Source organism: Delphinapterus leucas, chromosome 13, assembly GCF_059928025.1.
Source record: "Delphinapterus leucas isolate spDelLeu-1000000601 "Yukka" chromosome 13, BTC_Dleu_Yukka2, whole genome shotgun sequence".
NCBI classification, from domain to species: domain Eukaryota; kingdom Metazoa; phylum Chordata; class Mammalia; order Artiodactyla; family Monodontidae; genus Delphinapterus; species Delphinapterus leucas.
Window position 1 is genome coordinate 29,436,701 of NC_143141.1, and position 25,201 is coordinate 29,461,901.

General features: G+C 37.5%; 1 protein-coding gene across 1 annotated transcript in view; it reads right to left on the reverse strand.

Moving 5' to 3' along the window:
• LOC149747717 (uncharacterized) overlaps positions 1–23,935 on the reverse strand; it is a 119,191-nt gene extending 95,256 nt beyond the window's left edge. The window contains exons 1-3 of the mRNA XM_089922486.1: positions 23,858–23,935; positions 21,988–22,498; positions 15,352–15,442 (exon numbers count right to left, since the gene is read on the reverse strand). Coding sequence (XP_089778612.1) covers positions 15,352–15,442; positions 21,988–22,498; positions 23,858–23,935 — 680 coding nt within the window. The remainder of the gene's footprint in view (positions 1–15,351; positions 15,443–21,987; positions 22,499–23,857) is intronic.
• Positions 23,936–25,201: the final 1,266 nt, after the last annotated feature.

Genomic DNA, 25,201 nt, shown 5'->3' on the forward strand with positions numbered 1-25,201 from the left:
TTGCAGAGTCTGTTAATTTTGACTCTGTTCCCATGTGAGGACTCTTGTCAATACGCAAAGCTCATTTTTTCTAAGCTCAAAGCTTTTTCAGAATCAAGTCACCTAACACCATTCAGAAAGAACTTTAAGCAGCATCTATGTCCTTCCTGTGAAATATTTATGAGCAACTTGGATTCTGACTTTCCTGTCAAACCCACCAAAGCCTAGTCTACATTCTCTTTTAAGGACATGATGGATGTTGGAAGTGGAAATCCTGTTTATCCCCAGCCCACACCGATCTTTCTATTTTTTTCTATTTCTATAGATGATAGATAGAGAATAGAGATACAGTTAATTTCTCACCGAGCTTATTAAAAAATCTATGTTCTTACAAGATGTTACTTATATTATTTCATTTGATTTCCCCAATACTGTTAATAGTTGGCATCATAATTCCCATTTTACAGCATAGAGATTTCAATTCCATTAGGTTAAATCAATTTGTTCTAAATTACACAGAAATTCAGTTTTGTGTCTGGTATTAGAAGAATCTCTTTGTACTTCCCCACCACCCCTTACTGTAGTTGTAAAATTCACCTATTGGCAATCACATATGATAAATGATCATATGATTCCAGACAATAAATTACAAGTGTTAAACTTAAAAATAATGGCTTGTTAGTTCCCTATCCCCCCATCTTTAATGACAGAAATCACAGATCTTGTTCATGAGGATCACAGTTTTTGAAGTAAAATACTGGATTTTTATTTCTATTGCTATGACGGTATTATTATAGTAATACCAAAACAAGAAAAACACAATACACAAAAAGAAAACTACACACCAATTTCCATCATAAAATAAATGTAGAAATCCTTAGCAAAATATTAATAATAGAATTAGCAATATATAAAAATAATTATACACCATTACCAATTGATATTCATTCTCAGCATGTAAAGCCTGTTCAATATTCAAGAATTATCAATGTAATTTACCCAATCCTAAAGAAAAAAAAATTGCATGGTCATATAATTCAATGCAGAAAAAGGGTTTGACAAATTTCACAACCATTCATGTTGTAAAAACAACAAACGAACAAAAAGCTCTCAGAAAAATAGGAATAGAGAATAACTTCTTCCACTTGATAAACAGCACCTATGGAAATCAAAAACAAAAAGAAAACCAAAACCAAAAATCCCAAAGTTAACTTATACTTAATGATGAAAGACTGAATTATTTCCCTCCTCAAGATCAGGAACAAGGCAAGGATATTCACTCTCACCGCACTCATTTCACATAGTATGAGGTGTTCTAGCAAGTTCAGTAAGGCAAGAAAAACAATTAAAAGACAGATATGTAGGTAAGAAAGAAATAAAATTGTCTCTATTCGCAGATGATATGATTATATACAAACTGAAGTCTAGGAATACACATATACTCAAAAAATACCCTTTTAGAATTAATAAGTTAAGCAAGGATACAGGATATAAAACAAACATAAAATATTAATTGTAAACCTATTTGCTAGGAATTAACTATGGGCAGTGAGATTTTTATAATCACTCAAAAATGAAATATAGAAATATATCCAAATAATCAAATATTTACAAGACTTGTCATCAAAAACTATAAAATGCTCATGAAAAAAATCAAAGAGGTTCTAAATAAATGGAAGACATTCAGTGTTTATAGATTGGAAGCTTCAGCTTGGTAACTGTTAGTTTTGCAAGGGCCATCATAACAAAATATCAAAGGCTGGGTAGCATAAATAAAATAAATATATTTTCTCACAATCCTGGAGGCTTATTAAAGTCCATGATCAAGATGTCAGCAGGGTTTTATTTTGCCTAAGGCTTCTCTTCTTTTCTCCTAAATGGCCATCTCTTCTCTGTACCTTCAGAGTCTTCCTCTATGTGTGTCTGTCCTAATTGCAAATCAGGTTGGATTAGAGCCCATCTTAATTACCTCATTTTAATTTAAATACCTCTTTAAAGACCATATCCCAAATATAGTCACATTATCATATTGTTAAGTCTGGGGGGTTAAGACTTCTACACATAAATTTTGGGGAGAGTCAATTTAGCTCATAACAGTAAGGATTTCAATTATGCCAAAATTGATATATAACTTTAAAACTATTCTCATCAAAACATCAGCAAGAATTTTTGTATAGACCAGATTATTTAAAAATATATATGGAAAAGAACAAAGGAACTAGAAGAACAAAAAGAATTTGGAAAATGAAGAATATAGTAGAAGAAGCCAGTCTACCCAATTTTAAGCCTTATTTTTTATCTTTATCTTTTTTAAATTACTGCTTTATTTATTTATTTTGGAGTATCGTCACTTTACAATATTTTGTTAGTTTCTACTGTACAGCAAAGTGAATCAGCTATACGTATACATATATCCTCTCTTTTTTGGATTTCCTTCCCATTTAGGTCACCACAGAGCACTGAGTAGACTTCCCTGTGCTATACAGTAGGTTCTCATTAGTTATCCATTTTATATGTAGTATCAATAGTGTATATATGTCAATCCCAATCTCCTAATTCATCCTTATACTATATTTAGTAATCAAGACTGTGTGGTGTGAGTGGAGGAATAGACACATAGGCCAATAGAAGAGAAAAGAAAATTCAGAAATAAACTCACAAATATGCCCAAATGAGTTTTGACAAAAGTGAAAGGAACAATTCAATGGAGAAAAGATAGCCTTTTAAACCAATGGTACTAGAGTAATCTGATAGGTTAAAAAAAACTGGGCCTTGACTTGTCACACATCTTACATAAAAATTAGTATTCTGGTTGTGATATTGTACTATAATCTAAGATGTCGCCATTGAGAGAAACTGGGAAATGAGTACATGAGACCCCTCTGCATTATTTCTTATTACTGCTAATGAATCTACAATTACTTCAAAATGAAACTTTTTTAAAAATTTAAATAAAACATTTAAATCCTAAATAAGATCAATAGTCTGAATGTTGATTCATAGTAAAGCCTTTGTCAGTTTGGTGCTTGTGCTATCAACAGCAAGGCAGACTGCTATGATCAGGTGAAAAAAAGAGATTACTGTGTGTAGCCTCTCATCCTATAATACCCCACTTGAGTTCAGACCTAAATAGAAGAGAGTCCTATTTACCAATCAGCTGGGGGAACACATACTGTCTATATATATGTAAATATTTCATTTTTAGGAGATTAAAGAAATTCCTAAGCTATAAAATCAAAACTATAGTGCTTAGGACTCAGAATGTTATTTGCTAACTTCAGAGTTTATGAAGATCTTTCATTATGAGCTTAAGGGAAGAAAAGAAACTAATATGTAAATTAAGCAAAAGAAAGTTATGATAAAAGAAAAACAAAGAGAAAACCCAACAGAGAAGGTAATAAAATTCCAGTGGAGATCATTACAGGTACTTTTTAGAAATAAAGGTAGTAGAACATAATGATAAGCATGATTTAGAACTGAAAAATGTTGAGAATAAAAGCAGTACATGCAATTTTTAAATGGCCAATATAACCTCCAAAAATGACAGAAACTGAGGATGGAAATTATTTTCCAAATATAATTTTAAATGATTTTTTACCAACTGAGGAAATCCTTTCAGCCTAACATTCTCCCTCAAGGGGCATTTGGATTTGAACTCCTAAAGATGGGAAGATAATTGGTATTTTATTGCTCAATTCCAACCATAATGATGAAAATATTGTTTATTTACTTTCAATTTTGAGTCAATCTTCAGGCCACGGAAAGAAGATGCTATGTTTAAGGATGGAATGAAAATCCAAGAGCTATGATAAAAATGTAACTTACACAAAGCAGATTGTGAAGAATATTGGGTAGAGAAACAAGGGCATTAAAATTGTCATATAAAGTATGAAAACTGAATTAAAGGACTATAGAAAAATGATTGAGTTTAATTACATTGTTTATACTAAAGATAATTGACAGAAAAACCAAAACAATAACATAATTGACTAAAACAGTTGGAGAAGAGGACCTGAGTGAGTTAAATATTTATATTTGATATTGGGGGAATAATAAATGTTATCTGATATTAATAAATTCAGAAAATATATATTGTTTGAGAAGGGAAATAACCAAAATATAAACAATTGTGAAGAACTTGTCTGGAGAGTAGACTTAGAAGTGAAGAAGTGATCTGACTCTGTTGATATTTAATATAAAACATTCTTTAACATGTGATTTTTTTTAATGAGCATATATTACTTGATAAAACCAAATACTTTAAAACTACAACCTACTTACTTATAAGTGATAGTGATTTATATGATACGAAGGTGCTTATTGTTGAATTGATATGAAAAAATTTAGAATAGAAGCAATTACCAAACTAGAATCATGCATGTAAACATTTTTTCTAGCATTTTTTATGTGTTAAAATGTGTTATTTTTCTTTGCTTTATACTGTTGAATTTGAAATATCACCCACCCAAGGCTCTTCGTTTCTCCCTAGTTACTTGGCTAGCGGCTGCTTCTATTTGCAAGGACATATCATGTGAATTACAAGGAAGTAAAATAATTGGCCTTCAACTAGACTAAATTTTCACCAAGTGGATTATTGTGCCCTGATAATGCCCACAGTCTAAATGACAACACTCAAAACTCAAATGTGTTCTTAATTATAATTTCCAAGTTAGGAAAATTGTGTTTTGTATAAAATATTATTTCATTAAATTAGCCACAATAAAAAATAAGAATCACCTTTCATTGGGAATATACAAGAGTAAGTTTCAAATAATTTTATCATGGAAAGTATTATAATAATCATTTCTAATATTTACAGTTAAGAATCTTAAAATCCTTCTGGCTTTACTTTCAAGAAAAGTCATCAGCAACATTTAAAAATGTATGCTTATGAAATAAATCATCCAATTACTCTATTTCTATGTTTAAATTCCCCAGTTCTTCTGGCAATAGAATATAAGTCACTGAAGCTTTGTTTCCAGTGGAAAGTGGCTGGTACCTCCAATCCTACCCCAGAAACCCACATTTATATAATCTGCAATAATTATCCAGGTATTTTTAGATCACTTCCATGGCTTTAATATTTACTTGTCATGTTACTTATTTTCACAGCTAGGCATCACATCACCCATCTTTACAAATCAATTTATTACAAATTAAAGGATATAATCCTTCTTCTCTGACTAGTTTTCTACAATTTCTTTTTCCCAGCAACAAATATAATTAAAAATAATAATTGATCATTTGTTTTAACTTGTCAGTAGAACTTACCATTTCCTGGTAAGGACATCTTTGTTAAAATTGGATGATTTTTAAATGTGTCAAAATGATCAGGATAATAAAGGCCTTGAAATATTTGCCTTTTTGAATTTAGAAATGTAAGCTATGACAGAATACAATTTCTTTCTGTAAAACACATACAAAAATGAATAGCACGTTTCAAATAGTTAACTGTTATTTCACAAGGATCATAAAAATTAAATAATTAGATGAGGAACTCTGTTCCATTATTCAACAGGACAATTAGTTCTATCAACATTTACAAGTTTTAAATATAGATTTATAATGCAAATATATTTATAATGTATTTTTATTTTTTTAGTGTATTTTTAAAATCTTCAATTAAAATCAGTAATCAAAAGAATTTAACATTAATGATAATAAAGCATTTATTATAATGTTTCTTTTATTCTTCAGTTATACTATTTCAATACTTTAAATACATGTTCAATTTTATTACCATATTTATGAATTAAAAATCTTAGTTTTGCTTAATGTCCTCCACTAGCAAGAAAACAAAAATTGAATGATACATTTCCATTTACTTATAACTTGAATTCTTTATAAATAATTTTATTTATCAAATATAAATAACTATGATTATAAATATAAGGTTTCAAAAAATGAGAAAAGCGAAGATACAGTTCATGAATTTGTGCTAATGACAGTTAATTATGCTTAAAATTTACTGTCAATTTGAACAAAAAACTATCACAAAAACAAAGTAGGACATTATATAATGATAAAAGGTCAAATCACCAGGAAGATATAACAATTACAAATATATATTCATGCAACATCAGAGCACCTAAATATATAAAACAAACACTGGCAGAATTGACTAGAAAAATAGACAGAAGTGCAATAATAGTAGACGATTTCAACGTCTCACTTTTAAGAATGGAGAGACAGTTACCTTATAGGGAACAATTTTTATGAGTTTTTCTTCTCTCCTTCCCTTATTTATTTTTGCAAATATAAAAAAAAAGCACAAACTGTGAAATAATAAAGAAAAGAAACAGAGATGAAAGAGAGAGAAAGGGGTGGAAGGAAGGATGGAAAGAAGGAAGGAAGGAAGGGAGGGTATCTTACACAAAAGGTGACATACTATACACAGTTTTCTGCAACTTCCTTTTATCACTTAACAATTTATACTCCAAAATATACAATATATAATCCATTTAATCCATTTTGTAGAGATCTTCCCAACTGCTTTGCGCAAGTACATAGTAATCCACTGTGTAGATATATTGCAGTTTATATAACTGTTGGATTTTGGTGTTAGAATTTTGGATTTTGAGGGTGATTTCAATTTTGTTACTAGTACCAATAATGTTACATTGAAGAACATTTGATACATGTCATTTTTTGGATCTTTGGAACAGATTCCTGGAAGAGGGATTGATAGATCAAAGGCCAAATACAGCTATGATTTTGTTAGATATTGATAAAATCTTCTCCATGGATGTTGTCCCATTTTACATTTTGAAAAACAAGATATTAGACTGCTTTTTCCTCCTTAGCCTCACCAACAGAGTGTTATCAAACTTTTCATATATTTCAAATCTTACAGGTGACTAATGGTTTTGGTTTTAATTAGCATTTTTCTCATTATAAAGATTATAATATGAAATATATTTTCTAACAAACATTGTTCCATTGAAAATATGAAACCTACATTTCGATCTGAGTAGCCCAGGGAAGTATCCTGGGTTAATGACATAAGTGGCTATTTAGTTGTAATTAATTAGGTTAATCTGAAACCATCCATTTTACTCAGGACTGCAGTTTAAAGAGATAGGAGAAAGAAAGGCAGAACAGAAGAAAGGGAAGGAAAGATGGAAGGAAGGAAGGAAGGAAGGAAGGAAGGAAGGAAGGAAGGAAGGAAGGAAGGAAGGGAGAGAGGGAGGAAAGGAGGGAGGGAGGGAGGGAGGGAGGGGTGAATTAAGCTAGGTCTGAATTAAGACAAAAAATATATGAATAAATGGGAAAGAACTGCTTAAATCAATGTAATTACCCTTGTTTGCTTGAAATCTGTGTTATAGTTTGAAGTCTGTGCCATACCTACCTTGTTAAAAAAACACTAAATTTACCTATCTTGCTCATATTCATGTTTCTCATAAACTCTGACCAGAAATTACAAATTTTAAAGTTTTACCGCATTTCAACAGTAAACTACGTGCATAACCTCAGAAATGGATTGATGTCTCTTGTTAATACATATTTTGTTCATCATATGCTGGGTAGGAGCTACATATTAGTATATATGCTCAAATTTTTATTGCATTTAACACACCAGAAGGGACATTATACAACTAATAAGAAGTGAAGTCCATATTAAGTTATTTGATCAAATATGTTTCATGAAAACTGCCTAAGAACATCAAAACAATTAGTCAAACCCAAAATTCAATCTGAGTTAGCATTCATATTCAAAGATTTGAATTCAGAAGTAAGTTCAGAGACCAAATATTATATTTTGATTTGTTCTGGAGTGGCCATCTGCCCATATGAAAAAGCTACTGCAACCGTCTGGCAGGCAGTTTAAAGAACCAAAATAACTACTCTGTGCAGGTCAGGTTCACAGGCATCTGGGTGTTGACTTGGAAAGCACAAAAAGTAATAATCACAGCACGTGGTACTTTACCGAGTAGCCAGCCAAAAGTGTCTGTCTAAATAGTCAAAAAATTTAGCTGTCATAAGAATCCTTTGAGGAAACTTTATAAATACCTATCAAATTTCAAATATCAGTGGCCAACATTTTTAAAAACACCATAAAGATCTAATAAAATGTTATAGAAAAGTTATAATAATCCTGAGGTACCCATAATTTATATCCTGGCACATTTAAAAATGTTCCTTTTGTTTAAAAATGGGCTTCAAAGATATCAATAGTTTTATTTGTATATTTTATAAATATTTGTGTGCTAGTCAATAGTCTGATTTTTAATTGTTTAAAGCAAATCCAATGCCACAAAGAGCTACTTTAGTCATGACTTGCAGGAGTTCAAGGGGAATATCCTCTATCTTCACCCCTCTGCCCCTCCCCTACCTTCAAGTCTTCTCCTCACAGGTCTCTGCCTGGGAACTGTGGACTTTTGCTGCTCCTTTTCTTGGAAGAGTGGCTGCTGAAAGGAGTTAAATATGGCTCTTGGATAAGTAAGTCTGGGTTGGAGGGCCATGAAGAAGGGTCAGCAAGAGGACAATCTCCCTTGGCGTCCGGAACTTGTAGAATAGCCTGCAATAGAGTGGACCACCAGCTGAGCTCCTTGAAGTGAGAGCTACAGGCTGGCAGGGAGAAGGGTGACCCCAGTGTCAACCAAGAAAAGTTAGATATGCACACTGATGCACACTAAAGGTTGACGACAACTGAGAACATCTGTCTCAGACTCTCCTGGAGGCATTCACCAAAAATTGAGTTACAGGACCTTACACCTGACCAGCTGGAGAAGGGGGTCTAGTAATTGCCCTGGTTATCATGCTTGTCATGATTTTTCAGCACATAAATGTTTGAGAATCACTGCCATTTTGAATGTGTGTTTCACTTGTCTGTTTTTCCAGTGGACTTTACCTCCTTGCAAGGAAGGTTTGTGAAGATTTGTTGCTGTTGTTTGCATTATTAGTTTTATTATGCTAATTCTAGAATCTCTGGTGCATAGTGCAATCTCAGGCAGGAAGTAATGGCTCATTAAAACAGGTATCCCAAAAGTCTTAGTAGAACTTCAAGATTAATTCCTTCAGGAAGAGGTAAAATTGTCATTAGATGCAGATGATATGATTCTATATATAGAGAACCCTAAAGACTCTACATGAAAACTACTACAACTGATAAACGAATTCAGCAAGGTAGCAGAATACAAGATTAACATACAGAAATTGGTGGCATTTCTTTATGGCAACAATGAAATATCGGAAAGGGAACGTAAAAAAACAATGCCTTTTAAAATCACAACCCCCAAAATAAATACTTAGGAATAAACCTCACCAAGAAGGCAAAAGACTTATACGCTGAGAACTGTAAGACATTAATAAAGGAAAGTGAAGATGATTCAAAGAAATGGAAAGACATCTCATGTTCTTGGGTTGGAGGAACTAATATTGTTAAAATGCTCATGCTACCCAAAGCAATCTACAGATTTAACGCGATCCCTATCAAATTACCCATGACATTTTTCACACAATTAGAACAAATAATCCTAAAATTCATACAGAACCATAAAAGACCCAGAATTGCCAAAGCAATCCTGAAGAAAAAGAACAACGTTGGAGGCATAGCCACCCCAGACTCAGACAGTACTCCAAAGTCACAGTAATCAAAACAGCGTGGTATTGGCACAAAAACAGACATATGGATCAATGGAACAGAATACAGAGCCCAGAAATAAACCCACACACCTCACTTAATCTTTGACAATTAATCTTTGACAAAGGAGGCAAGAATATATAATGGGAAAGAGACAGTCTCTTCCGCAAGTGGTGTTGGTAAAGTTGGACAGCCTTATATAAACCAGTGAAGTTAGAACACATCCTTTCACAAATGAACCTATCTACACACGAAAATAAACTCAAAATGTCTTAAAGACTTAAACATAAGACATGACACCATAAAACTTCTAGAAGAGAACACAGGCAAAATATTCTCTGACATAAATCATACCGATGTTTTCTTAGGTCAGTCTCCCAAGACAATAGAAATAAAAATGAAAATAAACAAAGGGGACAGAATCAAACTTACAAGCTTTTGCACAGCAAAGGAAACCATAAACAAAATGAAAAGACTACCTACAGAATGGGAGAAAATATTTGCAAATGATGCGACCAGCAAGGGCTTAATTTCCAAAATACACAAACAGCTCATACAACTTGATGACAACAGAAGCAAACAACCCAATCAAAAAAATAGGCAGAAGACTTAAAGAGACATTTCTCCAAAGAAGAAATACAGATGGCCAATAGGCACATGAAAAGATGCTCAACACTGCCAATTATTAAAGAAATGCAAATCAAAACTACCATGAGGTACCACCTCACACCAGTCAGAATGGCCATCATTAAAAAGTCTACAAATAACATATGCTGGAGAGGGTGTGGAGAAAAGGGAACCCTCCTACAACACTGTTGGTGGGAATGTAAGTTGGTGCAGCCACTGTGGAAAACAGTATGGAGGTTCCTCAGAAAACTAAAAATAGACCTACCACATGATCCAGCAATCCCACTCCTGGGCGTATATCCAGACCAAACTATAATTCAAAAAGACACATTCACCCTGATCTTCACAGCAGCAATATTCACAATAGCCAAGACATGGAAACAACCTAAATGTCCATCAACAGATGAATGGATAAAGACGATGTGGTACATATATACAATGAAATACTACCCAGCCATAAAAAAAAGAATGAAATAACGCCATTTGCAGCAGCAACATGGATGCAACTAGAGATTATCATACTAAGCAAAGTAAGTCAGAAAGAGAAAGACAAATGCCATGATACCACTTATATGTGGAATCTAAAATATGACACAAATGAACCTATCTATGAAACAGAAACAGAATCAGAGACATAGAGAATAGACTGGTGGCTGCCAAGGGGGAAGCAGGTGGGAGAGGGATGAACTGGGAGTTTGGGATTAGCAGACGCAAACTGGTATATATAGATTGGCTAAACAACAAGGTCCTACTATATAGCACAGGGAACTATATTCAATATCCTGTGATAAACCATAATGGAAAAGAATATGAAAAAGAATGTATATACATATGTATAACAGAGTCACTTTGCTGGACAGCAGTAATTAACACAATGCTGTAAACCAAGTATACTTCAATAAAAAATAAGTTAATTAAATTTTTAAAAAGATTAATTCCTTCAGAAGAACAAGTACTACACATTCACAAAAAAAGCACCCTTTGAAAGTTTAAATTTTTGAATTTCTTTGCCACTTCCTTAGTTTTGATCATCTTGGACAATATACTTTTAATATTGACTTTTAAAAATAATTGTGTTTCAGTGTTTGCTATCCTTAGAGAGACAGAAACAGATAAGTACAACTAAATACTTATTTTTCAAAAGTCTCAAAAGTATAAGGGAAATGAAAGTAATTATATCTTCAAATGATTTTGGGGTATGTTTCTAATTCCATACTTCTGATGCGATTAAAGATTAAAACTGTATTAAGACATTTGAGACATGCCGCATTGGTATTAAATGAATTTAATTTTGCGTAAAGTGGTAGAAATATTTTCTTCAGCAAACATACCTGCAGATATAAAATCACAACCATAAATCTACAAAAAAGCAAGCTATTGAATGAAATCTGATTGGTTATTTCCCTGCAGTATGGATCTGCTAATCATTTAATTTACTACTTGCTAACAGAAGCCAAAATTTAAATATACATATATATATGTGTGTGTATATATATATATCTTCAATTTTAAATCATTCATATATATGAACAAGTATACATACACATATATAACAATTGTTCATATATATATATATATATATATATATAAACAATTTAAAGTAAAGAAAGTACATCTGGTGGCCTATTTTTTCCCCCCGATTTCTAAAGAACACCATATTCTATTCTAGGCAGTGGAATGTCAATCCACCTTAAGGGCTGTTCAATGAGCATATCTGAGAAAGCACTGGTTTAGCCAATGATGTACTTATTGAGGGAGGCCCTAGTGCCACTGTCAAGAGCTTATCCACAGGAGAGATAAGAAGGTACTTGTTTGGTTTGTGAAAAGAAGTAGTGAGGAATGGCAGGTAGCTGCAGGCTGATGACACGTGATGTCCATATATATGTAGAACCAACACGCCCATAACTGCACCCATTTTCCATACCCAAATCCAAAGCCTTTATATCATTAATCCCAGGCAAAAATGGTAAGATTCATGTGTGTTACTATCCCACGGCTTCAAGATGCCTATAAACTCATATGAGTATGTCTTAGTTATATCAGTGGAGGACAAACCAGGCTTCTATCACCAAGCCCCATTCCATAACAGGCAAACCAGTCCAAGACTTCTCTGAGTGCTGCAGGAGAGTCTATGGAAGGGGCGCTCACTCCACTGTGATGCCTAAAATGCCTTTGCACAGAGCAAACATTCAATACATGCTGAGTGAATGAATGAACTGGTGTCATAAAACAGGCTTATTTCAGGGAAATTCCATTCAACAGGCTGGCATTCCTTCCTACCCATCTTAACTGTTAAGCTTGCCATCAGACAAAAATTTAATTATAAAACGTTAGAGCTGAGGAAATTTTAGAAACTATCTACTCTCCAGAGGTATACAACTTTAATTTAGTGGTAAAAATCACTAGGAGTGATTTAGGAGTCTATCAGACCTGAGTCCAAATTCCACATCTACCATATTTTGGTGAGCAAATAACTACTTCTGAGGCTCTGTTCCATGTATGCATTATGGGATATCATAATAATACATACATTAATTGTATGACTAGCAGGGGATGAAATGACACAATCCATTTGCCATGGTCGGCTAAGTAATTTGCACCAAGTAAGCACTCAAGACATTAGCCAATATTAATAGCGGAGAGATGAAAACAAAACTCTGGGACTGATGCCTACCCTAGGGGCCCCAGTGGTCATAATGACTTTCTTCCATTCAGCCTGCTCTCTTCTCACTAAGACTAAGGAAGAGAAGATGAACAAATTAGGAATAACAATTGGAAAATGGTTTTATACTCCCTGAATGAATGGAATTATAATAAAATGATTCATGAGTTCTGCAGAAATATGATGAGGCTTTAGATCTTTATGTTAGTTCTCTACAAAACCAATTTATGGCCCTAAGATGTACCTTCCCACCCAGCCCCATCCTTACCAGGATCAAATATCATTGTAAATGGAAAAGTCAACAACACATAATCAACAAGCTAAGTTACAAGCCAGTGAAGTCTCGGAGGTTTGATAGAGAAAATTCAGATTTATCATTATATGTAAAAATAAGATGATATGAAGAACTCAATCTAAAAAGTATTACCTGGAGATCTAAAATCTCTACAATAGTGCTATAAAAAGTAAAGAGCTAGAAATCTATTTAGATGGTTTTCCTTATAAGAAAGCACTTTCTGTATAACTTTTAATGTACTATTGATGAGAACAATTCAACAAAATTCAAATAAATACCTGCAGATGTCCTACAAGAAGAAGAGAACAGAGTTAGATGTGACAGGGGATAACTGGACTTCAGGATGAGTAAGACCCTATACTTGACCTCAATAAATTAACATGAAATACAGTGGATGAGTCACGTACAGAATGTCAGAATTCTAAAAGGCCAAGCTAAGTACCAAAAGGAACATGTGGGGACTCTTAAGAAGGAAATAAAATATTGGTTAGTTGATTACGAAAAGGCAGAAGGGAGTAGGTTCCCTTTGGCTGCTCTTTGAAGAGATCACTTCCTTTCCCCCCTAGTCCTGAGGCTAGGGTGGCATGGGCAATAGAGGAATGTGGGGACTGAGAATCATTTCTACTCTCACCAGAGTGGCTGGAAGCAGATTTTCTTACCAGGATGTAGTAGTATGCTAATATTTAAGGGTTCTTGAGGTCAGAGAGAAGGGTTTGAATACTCCGGCTCCATCTCTTGCTGTGGGTCAAGTTTCTTACCTTTCCAACACCTCAGCGTCTTTACCTGAAAACTGGGGATGATGATAATGTCTCCCACCTGAGTGGAGTGTGAGAACTACATAATATAGTGCATACGCAGGGCTAAATTTGGTGCCTGGCAAACAGAAAGTGCTCAGTACGGCAGGCGAGTGTAGTGACAATAAAGGCAAAGATGACGGGGGTAGTGCCGGTGTTGCTTCTGCCCCCAGAACAGGCTCTGACTGGGAGAGAGTTAAAGCACCTTTGGGTTCATGGGGGTTTATATATAAGCAACGGTTGATCAATGTGAGCTGGTTGTCCAAATGATTATGTGCAATCTAAGAAAAAAATGGGCCTCGGATCTGCTCAGCTACTTAATAATATTAGCAGCGGTAGTAGTCAAAGAAGCTAAATTTTATTAAGTGTTTATATGCCAAACAACGTGCTGAACGTTTTAAAAGGATTTACTCACTTATTACAACGAGGCTATACACTAGGTTCTGATAATGTTATTCGTCTCTTTCAGATGTTGACTGAGCCTCAGACGGGTTACAAAAGCACCTAAGATCCCGTTGTCAGTACATGACGGAAATGAGTTCAAATCCAGCCTGTCTGACTTGTTCTTAATCACTAAGGTATGAAATTAAGCATGTTGCCCTTTGCCTGATTCTCCTTCTGAGGCCTGAATATTTCACTTAGCTCTCTGAGTGCAGAAGAGAGAAAATTCTCTCTCCTTGACCCAACTTGGCATCAATATCCAACTCCCCTTCTCAAAATGGGTTGCTTCAACGAGCAGCAATGAATGCCGGGGTCATGGACCAGTCACCTTGATGACTAAGAGTCAGACACTAGGGAAAGAAAATGCTCTGTGACAAACCTACCCTTGTACAGCAACAAGACAGAAATGGGGGAACAGGGCAGAAGATAATGGAATAAGGCATAGGAAAAATAGCACCTGGCATCGTGATAGTAATAATAATAATAGTAGTAGTAGTAATAGTAATAATAATAGACTTTACTATGCTCTAGGCATTGTATTAAGTGCTTGGTGTAAGTGACTTCATTTTAACATTGAAAACAAGTCTATGGGGATGAAATATTATTAACATCATTTTATAGGCAGGAGTATTGAGGTTCAGGTAATCAGGTAAATTGCCCAAGCTCATATGGTTAGCAAGTGGAAAGCAGAGATTGGAACCAGCACCTACACTCCTAACCATTATGCTATAACCATTATGCTGAAGACATAAGAATTCCAATGGTCTTTCCCCATAACCCACTCCTGCACTCCAGACTTAAATACTCCAAGATCAAGAGAGAGCAAGCTTGGAGCTGCCACTCTTCAGTGAGTGTCAATCATTTCAAAACAGTGTATTTGCTAACAAGATGCAGTTCTTGTGATAATCTTCTCAACCAGGTATCAAGAAACAGGAAGCAAAGATTCAAGTAACAGTATGTTCCTACTTACGAGGAAGGTGGGACAGCATAGTTGACACTGGGCTTAACTGTTCTGGAAAACGTGGTCCCAGTAGGCATACACGCTGGTACATTTTCCCCACCTACCAAATACAAAAGAATTATTTCATTTCCATGTTGCTCTTCAAAGTTCCACCTCATTCGTGCCTGTCATTCATCCTCTGGCCTCTTCCTGTCTCCATTTCTGTACAGAAAGGTGCTGAGTCTCTGCTCTCGGATATAAAAAGGGTGTGTTAGGAGAGGGAGCCATGGTACCTCAATGTCTTTTTTTTTTTTCACCTTAATTCTATTATGCCAACTCCACTGAACTTAATTAGAGTGAATACAGAATTACACAATTACCCTCTGTTCTATTCTTCAGATGTTATATTTTGATAAAATTTACGACATGCTGCTCTCCCCTTGAACACCAGATGAACACTAGAAATGGATGTGTGTTGACATAAAATCTGTTATAATTACAATTCAAGTATAGCTTACATAATGATAGTGTTAACATAAAATTATAGATGTGTAGAGACAACGTGGTCATGCATTTTTTAGTATAAGCACATGCTTAGACCAATATCTGTTAGCGGAATGAAGATGGAAGAGAATTTTGGTTAAGCCACAAAGGCTGTTTAAGGACTTGCAGATAGCTAAGGGGAACTCAAAGACCAGTAAGATAGTATTTCCCCTGCATTCAATTGCAAATTCAATTGCAAAGTGAAGGGAAGATGTGTAATTTCCCCTATGGAAATTACAAGACAAGTACATTTTTTCCCTTGAATACCTGGGTAAATGCTTAAATTCTAATGTATATCAGTGATGCAAATTTTCAACTGAGTTTGATAAATCATAAAATAATAATTATACATATATGTATATAAAACTGCATGGAACTAGACAGTTCAGAATTACTTCTAATTAAAGAGGTACCCTATGGCAACTAACTTAAACCTTACAAAATATGGTTCCAAGTACCCTATCAGAGTGAAAAGTAGGAGACGGAAAGGTTTCTTGTAAATGTTTGTAGTCATGGTGTCTTAACTAAAACTACTGTGTCACAAATACTATTAAAATAATTGTGACATTTTATTCACTTTTACTGCAAACAACAAAACAAACTATAGGTATTTTTTCATTTCAGGTAATTATTTTAGCTAACAGTTATTCAATGTTTTGAGAAGACAGAGTGCTAATTGCATGACTTCATTTTATCTTTAAAATAGCGCTTCCATGTCATTATTCTTAATATCTCCATTGTATTAAAGTATCTCTAGTTTAGACCTTTCTTCAGAACTGCAGACTTGTGTATCCAACTGTGTACTCAGCATCTCTACTTGGACGTCACGAAAACATCTCAAATCTTATACCTCCAAAACTGGTCTTTAATCCCCCAAACATGCTCTACCCCAAACTTTTTCCATCTTGGGTGACAGTAACCACACCTTTCCAGTTTCCCAGGCCCTAAATCTCGAATTCACCCTTGACTCCCTCTTCCTTTCCATTCTTGCATTCAATCTACCACGAAATGCTGTCACAACCTTCCCAATGTGCCACTTCTGAGAATTACCAGCCGCTAGCAGCCTGGTGCAGGCCACCAGCATAGACCTCGAGGATCCTGTAGTTGCCTCCCGAGATTCTCCCTGACTCCACTCTCTCCCCACATCCTCAAGGCCACAGATAGAGTTATGCTTTTCAAACAAGAGACAGTTCATGCCACACCTCGGCTAAAATCCTGCCCCTGGCTGCCTACATTTAGAGTAAAAGACACAATGCATGTGATGGCCTCCCAGGACTTACCCAATCCAACCCATCACATATCCGACCTCCAGCCCTCCTGCTGTCTCTTCCTCCCCACTGACTAAGTCAGCCAGGGTGGCCTCCTTGATATTCCTCCAAGCTGCCCGGCATATTTCTGCCTTAGAGTTTGGGGACTGGTTATTCTTGCTCCCAGGGAGTGGTCTCCCCATCATACATTCTGACAACTCCCTCACTTCAAGTCTTTGCTCAAATGTCAACTTATAAAATCCACCCTGACTACCCTATTTAAAATCGGAACCTACCTGTACACTCCTCCAGCACTCCCAACCCAAGCCTCTTCAGTGAGCTTCACATCCTTTTCCTTACCCCGTAGCGCCCGTCAACTTGTGACAAAGCACAGAATTTATTTATAACATCCGTTTCCACACGAGAGTGTAAGGAGGGAGAAAGCATGCAAGAAGGAGCACGCAGGCAAAGGCTCTTGTCTGATTTATTCATTGATACGTCCAAGCATAGAGAACAGGAAGATGCTTGATAAATAGTCCTGAAAAAGATACAGATGAGGAAACTAGTAGTGAAGCTCAGAAAGTTTAAGTAACTTCCTCAAGGTTCTAGAGCTAGAAGAGGGTCACAGTAGAATTCACACCTGGGGATGTCTAACTTCAAATCTCTTAGCCTCTCTGCTATCTTTTTTTTTTTCTTCTTTGCGGTACGCGGGCCTCTCACTGTTGCAGCCTCTCCCGTTGCGGAGCACAGGCTCCGGACGCGCAGGCTCAGCAGCCATGGCTCACAGGCCCAGCCGCTCCGCAGCATGTGGGATCTTCCCGGATCGGGTCACAAACTCTCAACCACTGCGCCACCAGGGAAGCCCCTCTCTGCTATCTTAAGTCCATGCAATTCAGGATTTGTTTTAATCAGTGCCATGGAAATTCTCACTCCACTGAATAGGATCACTAAAGTGTTCTCTGTCTAGATTTATATATATATTTTCCATTTAAACAAAGGAAACAGAAGAGGGGAATTCATCATGGGTTATTGCGGTAGTTTTACAGCAATTTTAGCAATAATGACATTTAAGTAATAGTGATATTTAACGATAGCATAATAATAATAAAATAATAGCTCTTAAATGTATTGAAGACGAATCGCATGCTAAACTCGGTGCTAAAATATATCCATGTATATTTTGTGCAAAATCCTTATGAATATTCTATCAGATGAGCTTTATGTGTAACTCCACCAGGCATACTTCTCTTATTCCGCTTTCAAAGATAAGGAAATTGATGAGAAGTGTGGTAACCGTTTGATCAAGATGAGACTGGTAATAAGTTGTGAGTATGAATTTAAATTCAGGTCTAACTCCAGAATTTGATTCTCAATCCATACATGAAAATTCTGATAATTCCTTTGATAAGGGTATGTTCTCTCCTGGAAAACATCCCCCATTATGTCTGCCTGCGCTCATACCTTCAGAACACAGTCAACTTTGAAACATGATAAAAATGTTTAAATAGTGTGCTTTAATAAATGGAAATATCTTCATCTAAACAATAACACAAAAAGGCAGGCTGAGCCCTCTGAAGTGGCTTCGCTGCTATCTTCCATCCAGAACAAGAGAAGGAATCAACAGCTGCAGAGTAAAGAAAGCATGAAACCCAGAGATGGAGGATTCTGTAAATGACCAATTACAAGACTATTAAGCCACACTTCCATAGCAAGAGGCAAAATATTCCATTAAACTGAAAATTTTTCTACCGCTAACTCCAAGGCCCACACAAACATTAATGTTGCATTTATTAGGATGTATTTCCTGTGCTCTATCAACTTGACTTTCAGCAACTGTATTAATACAGTCCTTTCGCTTTGCACATATATCTGAATGATGGATTCCATTACTGGAGTTTTGTAGAAAGAGTGGAGTGAATGAAGTAAAGTTTGGGAAGAGCCATCATAATCCATAATGATGGGCACTGAATCAGGACAAGAAGAAACCTCTCTTCTCATTTATTTGAATGAAAATTCTACTATATATTTATTGCCTCTGTACAGGGCCATCTGTTGAATAGTGGAAAACAAGCATCTTTCATTTGGAGGTAGGATTTGTGTGCTCAAGTTTCTATGGGCCTGCAGAATTAATCTTGTTTTAGAAATGAAATAAAATGTAATTTCTTACTGTAAGTAGATGTGGTTAAGCAACTGGCAACTTTGATGTCTTTAAATCACTGCAGTTTCAGGGTAGGCAAATCTATAATTATTTCAAGCACTTCTTTATTGGTGCAACAATTGAGCAGTGTACATAGTGGTCAACAACCTGGGCATTGTCAGACGACTCTAAGTTTGAATCTAGACTTTGCCACTCACCAGCTATGTGACTTTCAGCTATGAGAATCACTTTCTTCAGCTTTGCAGTGTGGATTATTATATGCCCTTTGCAGAACTACTGTAAGAACTAAATGCATATGGGCACAGTGGCTCATAGTAAGGGCTCAAGTTAGTACTGTGGTCACTACTAGTAGTATTGAAAAGAAATTAGAACTTCTATTCTCATAAAGTGGGATATGTGTCCCTTTATCATTGTAATTTCGTATCATTTTACTTTTGACCTTATAATTTAATAGCTTGATCCAAGAAACATTTAGCAGTAAATATAATTGAAAGAAGATTACCTGTCAAACATGAAATACTGTAGCATCAAGTGTGCTGGCACAATACTCTTCTCAGATAATTAACCTGTAAAAATATGTTATTGTCTTCTTTTTAATTAAGCACATTGAACATATATATTTACTGTGCCAGTTGGCGAAAGGTCCATTAATTAATCAGTCTAACTATGTGTTGCATAAACGTCTTCTAAACATAATCGTATATGTATTTTATTTGTTGGGAAAATGTGTTTGAGATTGTTCTTTTCTGCCTATTTAAAGTAAAAGAGGGTGAGAAGTAGAGTTAGGCTTAATGTACTTTGTACTCCATTATGCCATGAAAATGCTTCTGTGCCCTGGAGACAACAACAAAAGATTTGCTTTAATGACAAGAATCAAGTATGTTCTAAAGCTTCCAGGTAGGAGGCGTATAGGTTGCAGTTTATATCAGAAGTCTTTGCTCTCTCTCTCAACTGCGTCTAGATGGGAAAGATGTGGTCACAAATGCTTCAAGGTGATATAGTAAATGTTGGAAAAGAGGGGGGTAGGAGGCAGAGTTTTGAATATCTCAAACCTGAGCTAGAAGGATTTTATTTAAAGAAAATAGCGGATATTATTTTTCACTTAAGGAATGCCACTCAGCAAACCTGACATTAATGTAGGAAATTAGCTCTTTTAGCTATGATGCTTTCAAATGCACATTACTGAAAACAAATTCAAAATAGTCAAAGGAAATTTAAAAACAAAAACCAAACAACAACAACCACCTCAACAAACAAGTACTAGAAATTCAGGGATGCAGCCATATTCAGATACAGTTGGATCTGCAAGTTCCAGAGTATCAGCAGGGTTCCAGCTCTCTCTCCATCGCTCAGCCCTGCTTACCTCTGCAAGACTTTATTTTACAGAAAGTCTCTTCTTGTGCTGGATGGTCACTGGGAGTCCCAGAGTCATATCTCCCCAGCTTAGAAATTCCAGAGAGAAAAGACAATTCTTCCATTTTTCTCTGAGAGAAAAGTCCTGGGGAGGAGTCTGATAGACTCAGCCGAGGTCAGATGCCTACCCATGAGCCAATCACCTGCTTTACTGGAGTTCAGTCCCTGGGCGACTCATCCCCGGGGCCCGTGAGGAGGCAGGATGGCATTATCTGGCAGTTCTCCAAGAAAAGCCTGCTGTTTTTGTAAGATGAAAGGGGAGAGGACATGGATAATGAAACCTGTATCTGCTTCTGTAAAATCCACAGAATCTTACTCCCTGCCCTGTGTCGATGACCATGCAGTAAGCTGACCCAGGAGGTCATTTTGCGCACAACAGTCTTTATATATATGACTAAGGAACACACTGGTAAAAGAATATGGACGAAAGTCTGAGTATGACAAGTCAGCTAGACTGGTATTAACTAAAAAAGCTGTGTGAAAATATCCTGAAAAAGTTGCCCCCAACTCACTCAAAGTCCAAAGTTGGAGCTGGAAATACAATGTCATGGAGTTTGGATAAGAACAGGTTTTCTCCAAGCTGAACTATGACACAGAGATTAGAGACTTCTAGAAACTATACTTTTTCAAAGAAAAAACATCACACGAGAAAAATGAGGCCTAGAAAAATTAAATGACTTAAGCTAATTAATGGCAGGACTGAGACTAGAGTATACTTTGTGTAATTGGCTATGGTCTTTTTGTTTGTTTGTTTGTTATCACTTCAGAACGAGACAAACTTAAAGAAAGGAAACACAACCAAAACTCAGTGGTTGGAAAAGAGACGGATGTGAACGCCATCTTGTTTCTTACGTATAAAAAGTTACCCCTCACAGTGTTTTGGAGGAGAAAACGCTGGCTCTTCCCAACGTTGGTTACATACACAGATTCCAAAGACAAGACAAGTGCTTTGCAAACAAAGTAACTAGAACCAGCTCAGGCTTCCCCGCGCCAGGTCCTACGTTCCACGGTCAGAACCACCAACTGTATCCCCCCGGGTAACAAGGTGATTCAGAAAAGCTGGCGCCTTCAGAGAAGGGAGAAAACTTAGCCGGGAAGAGAGTCAAGAGGAAACTTGCTCAGCTTCTTGCTGGGGTCTGAAACGATCCCAATAGAGTCCTTAAACCCCTCAGGTTTCCCCAATCAAGCACCCACGCCTCCAACCTGGGCCACCCCAGATCTGACTATCAGACGACAGAAGTCTGCGGACGCACGGAGAGCTGACCACCCCACGAGAGGGACCTACGCGCGGCCGCGCCCACTCACCTGCCGCTCCGCGGGAGACGGGAGACCTGCCCCGGGTCCAAGTCCTGGGCGTGGCAGACTCGCCCCTCTCCGGGCCCGACTCCAGCTCACCTCGGCGCCGCCCGCCTGGGCGCCGCCATCTTGACCACAAAGGGGGCCTCGCGCCGGAGGCCCCTGAGCGGGCGCCCTGAGCGGAGCCGGAGCGCCGGGGAGGCCCAGGTCGGCGCCCTACGTCCCCCGCGCGCTCGCGCCCCGTCCACGAGCGACGAGAGTCCCGCACGCAGCGCCCGACCCAGGCTTCCGCGGAACCGGCGCCCCGCGCAGCCCGCACCGCGGCTAAGGCGGCGCCGAGGGCGGCCCGGGCGGAAGAGCGGGCGCGGGGCACGCGCTCGGTAACCTGGCAACGCGGCGCAACCCGGCGTCTTCGGCGAACCCCAGCCCTCCACCGCGAGGAAGCACGGACCCCCGCACCCGCCGCCCAGCCCGCGCCGCCCCTCGGTCGCTCCGCCCGCCGCTGCCCGCTGGCTATGGTCTTTTAAATCCGTGATACAACGTCTATATGTAACAAATCTGTTAAACCCTAAATGTTTATGATATTCAAGTAATCCATTATCTGAATTATTCTTGAAGATAAAACATCCAAAGACTTCTTAATTGTATGGGTATACATACATAAAATACACGTGGAGGTAACTTCAAATACAGTATGTGCCTGTCTCTATTCCTTCCCTCTCCGCTCTTCTAAAAAATGCCCCTTTAAAAATTGCTCACTCACCATCTATTAGGTAAATTTGCTGAAACACAGTAAATGTGGAGACAGAAATTGTTATAGAGACTATTCCAAATGGCACTGACACCTGTATTTATGAAATTTTTAAAAGGGTAAGTTAGAGTTGTTTTTTTTTTAAAAAAAAAAAATCCCACTATAGTAACACCACATCATCCTAGGTGCCCAGTTCTATCCAATTACATAAGATGGAGAAAGAGAGAGAGATAGAAACAGAGAGAGAGAGAGAGGAGAAAGAGAAAGAAGAAAGGAAGAAAACCAACTACTTATGTATAAAATGTTGCTCCCAAAGTTTGAGATTATACTCAAGCATCAATGAACAGAAAGAAAACACTTACAAATTTACAAATGTATTTCATTTATGGTATGAGGGACACAGGTTTAGATTTGCAACACGCTCCCACAAGGGTCAAATTGACCACTTTTTTCTATCTAGTTGCTCTTGAGAGAACAAAACAATTGAAACAGATGCCATTCAATTCCAAGTCTATAGCTTAGACCATGTCACTGCACATGAAATATTGTTCATTCAGAGTCAGCACATAGCAAGAGTAATTTATACTCTCAGAGTATTTGCTCTCAAGTCAATAGCAGCGAAGCCTTGACTAAAAACGTTCCCATTACTTTCCATTGTAATATATCTTACTTATAGCCCATGAAACAGTGGTCAGGGGAGATTTATTCTTTGGACACCATATTATATAATCTCTCCACTTTAAGCCATCCCCCACTCGGCGATTATTTTTTAAATATGTTACTCGTAGTCAATATTAATTTACATTTAATCTTTCTTAGCATTATGAGTATTATTTTGTACAGGCTCAGAAACAAATCTCCCGAAATTCCTCCCTGATGCTCCCTTCAGGCTGAAAATGCATTGCAGTGTGGCTGCAGTGACTTAATTCTAGTTGGCAGAGCCCTGGCCACACACTAATTTCATTAGCCTCAAACTCCTGGATTTGAAAGATCCACTGAATATGATTCCTGTCCTCTGACACGTCACTTACTAACCAATTCAGTGTGCATACAGAGGAGAGAAAGGACTTGCTCAGCTCTGGCCCACCGGCAGGCAGATGAGAATTCCCAGTCAGAGACACTGTTTACATCTGAGTGGTCGTTCTTGCCCGGGTCCTCATTTTCAGGAAGGAACTTCAATCCAGGCTTTGCCGGCAGCTGCAGCATTTGTTACATCCATTACTAGCCCCTTCTTCCTTCCTGCCCCCCAGTGCTTAGCATCCCCCATTTCAGTCACTAAGTCTTCCTTCCCCCAGCCTAGAAGCTTACCTCACCATAGCTTTTTATCTCAAATGATAGGTTTGGCACATTCCCCACAGCAACCCACAGGGACTGGGGAAAAGAAAACTCAGATCTCTGGAGAGCTAAGAATTCAACCATTTAGAGAAGTTTCTTTTATACAGGACCGTCTTCATTGAGCTGAACCCTGCAATCCCAGAGAAGATTCACCTACCCGTTCTTTTCCTCTTTCCCTAAAGTGACTGTGTCTTTGAACAATGGGTCTGTGTTCCACTATTCTCTCTATTCATTTTGCAGGTTTACAGAGGCTGGGAAACTGGGGACTGGACTTACATGCCAGGAGCTTCTAAGATCACACGCAAAAATAAGGCTGCGGGAAGAGATTGTTGGAATCTATCTCTGTATATTTGAACATGGGCAGTGGTTAACCAGGATGCTCACACCAAAGCTTATATCCAGCTTGCAGCACAAGCTACAAGTTGGTGCATCCCTCCTACTACCAGCCTCTTCTCAATAAATGCAGGTGAAAACTGGGGGCTCTTTTCCCTCAGCTGTTCAATCCAACATGAATAGCTGCAATTTGCAAATTAGAGGAAAATGACAGAGTTTTCTCTGAATGGTTTTGGTCCCAACCCACACTGCTAATGCTGGCATTCAGTTCCTTTCCTTCCCAGCCCAGGGAACGGGGGAACTAAGCATAAGGCAAGCGTTCTCTTTTCTTGCAAGTGCCTCAGATCCACACACCAGAGAAGGAATCAGCTCCCCCTGGAATCTTTTTCAGCAAACACAATCCTTCAGCCTAGTCAGCAAGCTCTCTCTTGACTTTAAGATTTCACTCTTTTTTCGACAGGCAGGCCCATCTGCAAGCTCCCAAGCTCCAAGTGAAGGCACCAAAATAATTTTTAAAATGTCAAACAGCAAATGTGCCTTCAACCCCCAGAGCTCCAGTAAAAACACGGTGAGTTGCGCCTGTGGTTCTCAGGTGACTTCTGGCCTCATCCTCCCTGCAGCGCTGCCTCCTCAGGTTCTCTAGGTTAAGCTCAGAGGTAAAGGAAGTGCTTCTGGGTTTTGCTTACAACAGCCCAGGCTCTTCCTGAAAGCAGTACCTCAAAGTGAAGGCTGCCCAGAAGCACTTTTGGCCTTGCAAACATCTAGAGGTGACATACTCAACAGGTGCTAGGGATGCTCAGAGGC